This window comes from Echinops telfairi, unplaced genomic scaffold, assembly GCF_000313985.2.
Source record: "Echinops telfairi isolate 266 unplaced genomic scaffold, ASM31398v2 ScPeMD7_23;HRSCAF=83, whole genome shotgun sequence".
In the NCBI taxonomy this organism is placed as follows: Eukaryota; Metazoa; Chordata; class Mammalia; order Afrosoricida; family Tenrecidae; genus Echinops; species Echinops telfairi.
Genome location: NW_022103920.1, coordinates 15,131,878 through 15,134,998, shown reverse-complemented (window position 1 = coordinate 15,134,998; position 3,121 = coordinate 15,131,878). Strand labels below are relative to the sequence as shown.

The 3,121-nt window shown below is 62.0% G+C and overlaps 1 protein-coding gene across 1 annotated transcript in view; it reads left to right on the top strand.

Annotated features, from left to right (window-relative positions):
* Positions 1 to 1,012: 1,012 nt before the first annotated feature.
* Positions 1,013 to 3,121, top strand: part of CPA1 (carboxypeptidase A1) — an 8,018-nt gene continuing 5,909 nt past the window's right edge. Inside the window, exons 1-4 of the mRNA XM_004707817.2 lie at positions 1,013 to 1,074; positions 1,427 to 1,508; positions 1,825 to 2,058; positions 2,242 to 2,343. Of these exons, the coding sequence (XP_004707874.1) occupies positions 1,013 to 1,074; positions 1,427 to 1,508; positions 1,825 to 2,058; positions 2,242 to 2,343 (480 nt within the window). The remainder of the gene's footprint in view (positions 1,075 to 1,426; positions 1,509 to 1,824; positions 2,059 to 2,241; positions 2,344 to 3,121) is intronic.

Below are 3,121 nucleotides of genomic sequence, written 5' to 3'. Positions count from 1 at the left end.
TGGGATCATCCCTGCACTAGCCCAGAGAACGTTGGTCGAAGGTTGGCTGCAGGATCGAGCGTTCAGATCCTGGGCCTGGAGGGCAGGCGTGGCTACTTGAGTGGCCTGTACTCGGAAGGGCAGCGGAGTTAGGGTGGCAGTCAGACTCAAGAGATGGCTGGGGCTCTCTCTGCGTCTGCATAGGAAGGCCCACTAGGTGAATAGGGGTGGAGTAGGCAGGCAGAGAGAAAGAATAAAAAACAGAAAGGGCCATTGGTCTGTCAGATGCCCAAGCCCAAGCCCAAGCCCTGACACAGAGCAGGCCCCGCGGTGCCAGGACGCCTGGGCCCCAACAGCTTCCTGGGGGATCTCTCTGCGATGAGGTCAGCGTGCAGGGCCCGAGCGTGCTTCCCTCTGGGAGTCCTGGTCTGTCCTCTGTGCTGTGTATCCCCATTGGGGGCCTGCATCTGGTGGCCACCACACTTCCTGTAGAGATGAAGTCTGCTTACAATTCCTGTCAAAGACCACCCTGATCCCGGAGGGGGACCAAGCGCAACAACTGGCCCACGGCGGCGTGGTGAGGGGCCTGGGGAGAAGTCGGGGGCTCCTGTAGCCACTGTGGCCCAAGCGGGAGGGGGCAGAGAAGGCCCTTTCAAAAGCCTGTTTCCTGGAGGCAGCTCTGTGGTGTGCAGGGTAGGGCCCAGGAATGAGCCGGCCTTGGGACACAGTGCTGCCCAGTCAGCCGACAGCACAGTCCAGTTGCCTGGCTGGGGCCATGGGTGACAGGGTTCCCTGCGGGGCCACCTCCAGTCCCAGCTGCCTCAGCCAGCTTATCTCCAGCTGCTCCGTTCCCTGCAGCGTTATCAGGGGCAAGGAGGTTCAGGCAGAGTTCAAACCCCTGCCCCATGGGACAGGGCACAGGTGTGAAGGGAGAAACTGACCTTGGGCCCAGCCAGTTGACCTCAGACCTGAAGGGTTTAAAAGGCTCCCGAGACTTGCCCCCAGCCTCAGTTTGACCCTGCCTGGCGACAACATGAGGGTACTGGTGCTGACGGCACTGCTGGTGGCTGTCTTTGCCAAAGAGAACTTTGTGGGGTAGGGGCCTGGGGAGGAGGGCTGTGTGCTTGGGAGGTGGGAGGTGCGGCACCCCAGAGAGTCTGGGGAGGACAGAGAGACTGACGGACAGACATGTGGGGACCGGGCCAGGGCGATGGGCTGACCAGGTCCCTCTAGGACAGTGTCCCAAGCTCTAGAGGAATCGGACGCTCTGCGGGAGGGATGTTCTAGGGGGCAGTCAGGGAGTGGCCCGGGGAAACGGTCTACATGGAGGGAACCCAAACCCTGCCTGCCCAGCTCCTCAGGGTGTGTTGCCGGGAGACTGTGGTGGGAAGGCACACACACCCCCACCCCGCCCCGGCTCAGTCCCTACCTGCCCTGCCCTGCCCAGGCACCAGGTGCTCCGGATCTCCGCAGTCAATGAAGCCCAGGTTCAGAAGGTGAAGGAGCTGGAGGAGCTGGAGCACCTGCAGGTAGCGGAGCAGGAGCAGGAGGAGGGTGAGGGCCCTCCAAGTCCCCTCCTCTCCCTGAGATGGCGGAGCTGGCCCTTCCGCCCAGAAGAGACAGGGCACTAGATCCCATACGCACTTGACACCCGGACATCCCCGTTCCTGAACCGTGCAGGCCTGGGGCATCAGGCTCCCTCTCCTTCTGCTCCGCGGCTCTCCACCCTGCTTCCTGCCATGACTCCCCCATCCCCAGGTGTCCCCTTCCCCCTCGGACCCTTTCCTCAGGGCACCAGGCCCCTCCAGACCGGCCCTGGGCCCACCACTGCCCCTCCCCTCACAGTTGGACTTCTGGAGAGGCCCTGCCCAGCCCGGTGCCCCCATCGACGTCCGAGTGCCCTTCCCCAGCCTGCAGCCCGTCAAGGTCTTCCTGGAGTCCCATGGCATTGAGCACAGGGCCATGATCAAGGACCTGCAGTCGCTGCTGGACCAGGAGCAGGAGGAGATGTTCGCCTTCCAGGCCCGCGCCAGCTCCACGGACTCCTTTAACTATGCCACCTACCACACCCTGGAGGAGGTGAGGTGCCCAGCGGCCTGGGCCATGGGGCAGGGCTCCGGCCAGAGCGGGCTGCCTTGACCTGGGAGGTGGGGTGGCACCAGGGCCTCCAGCAGCAGGGGGCAGGCACATGCTGAAGGAACAGCTGCTGGCCCGGAAGCCACACAGGTGGTTCTGTATTTACCCGCACGCCCCCCGCCTTAGATCTACAACTTCATGGACATGCTGGTGGCTGAGAACCCCAACCTGGTCAGCAAACACGAGATCGGGAGGACCTACGAAGGGCGCCCCATTTACGTGCTGAAGGTAACCCAGGGACACGTGGGCAACCAGAGGGTGTGGGGAGCCCCCTCCCCCGCCTTCGGGAAAGATCTGGCTTTGCACACACCTGCGCATCGCAAACTTTGAGGGCCCCCCATCAAGGGGCACATCGTGCACGTCGCTTTTGGGGCCTGGGTGGCCCAGATAAAACAGCGTGCCGGCAACGGTCTTGAGTCCCAGCACAGAAAGTCCATAGTGGGGCACTTTCACCAATGGAAGTTGATTTTCTCCCCGTTTCAACGGCAGGGCATCTGAATCCGGGGGCCAGCTCTCAGACAGGAGTCCCGGTGGTAGGGAGGGTGACACGGGGGCAAGGGCAGCAGCTGAGCCTCACCAGCCCCTCTCTGCAGAAAGAGGGGGCTTTCTGCTCCCATCAAAACCAGCAGCTGTGGAAATCCATGGGGGAGCGTCCACTGGGCCCATAGGGTCCTGGGCATCAGAACCGGCTCCGTGGCAGTGGGCAAAGCTGCCGGGAAGATTTCTCAGGGGCCCACCATCACTGCTCGATGGCTGGTTGATCCATGGCTCCTGCAATCCTCTCTCTCTCTCTCTCCCTTTCTACATTTAAAAAGAGATTGGCTCAAGACACACCCTGCCCTAATACTGCCTCATTAACATAACACAGAAGTGCCACTCCCACATGGGATTATACCTACCCAAACCCAACCCAAACCCACTGCCCTCCAGGGGAGTCCTCCTCAGAGGGGCTCTGGCTTAGAATAGTCCTGACCCATAGGGTTTCTGAGGGTGTACAGTGAACCCT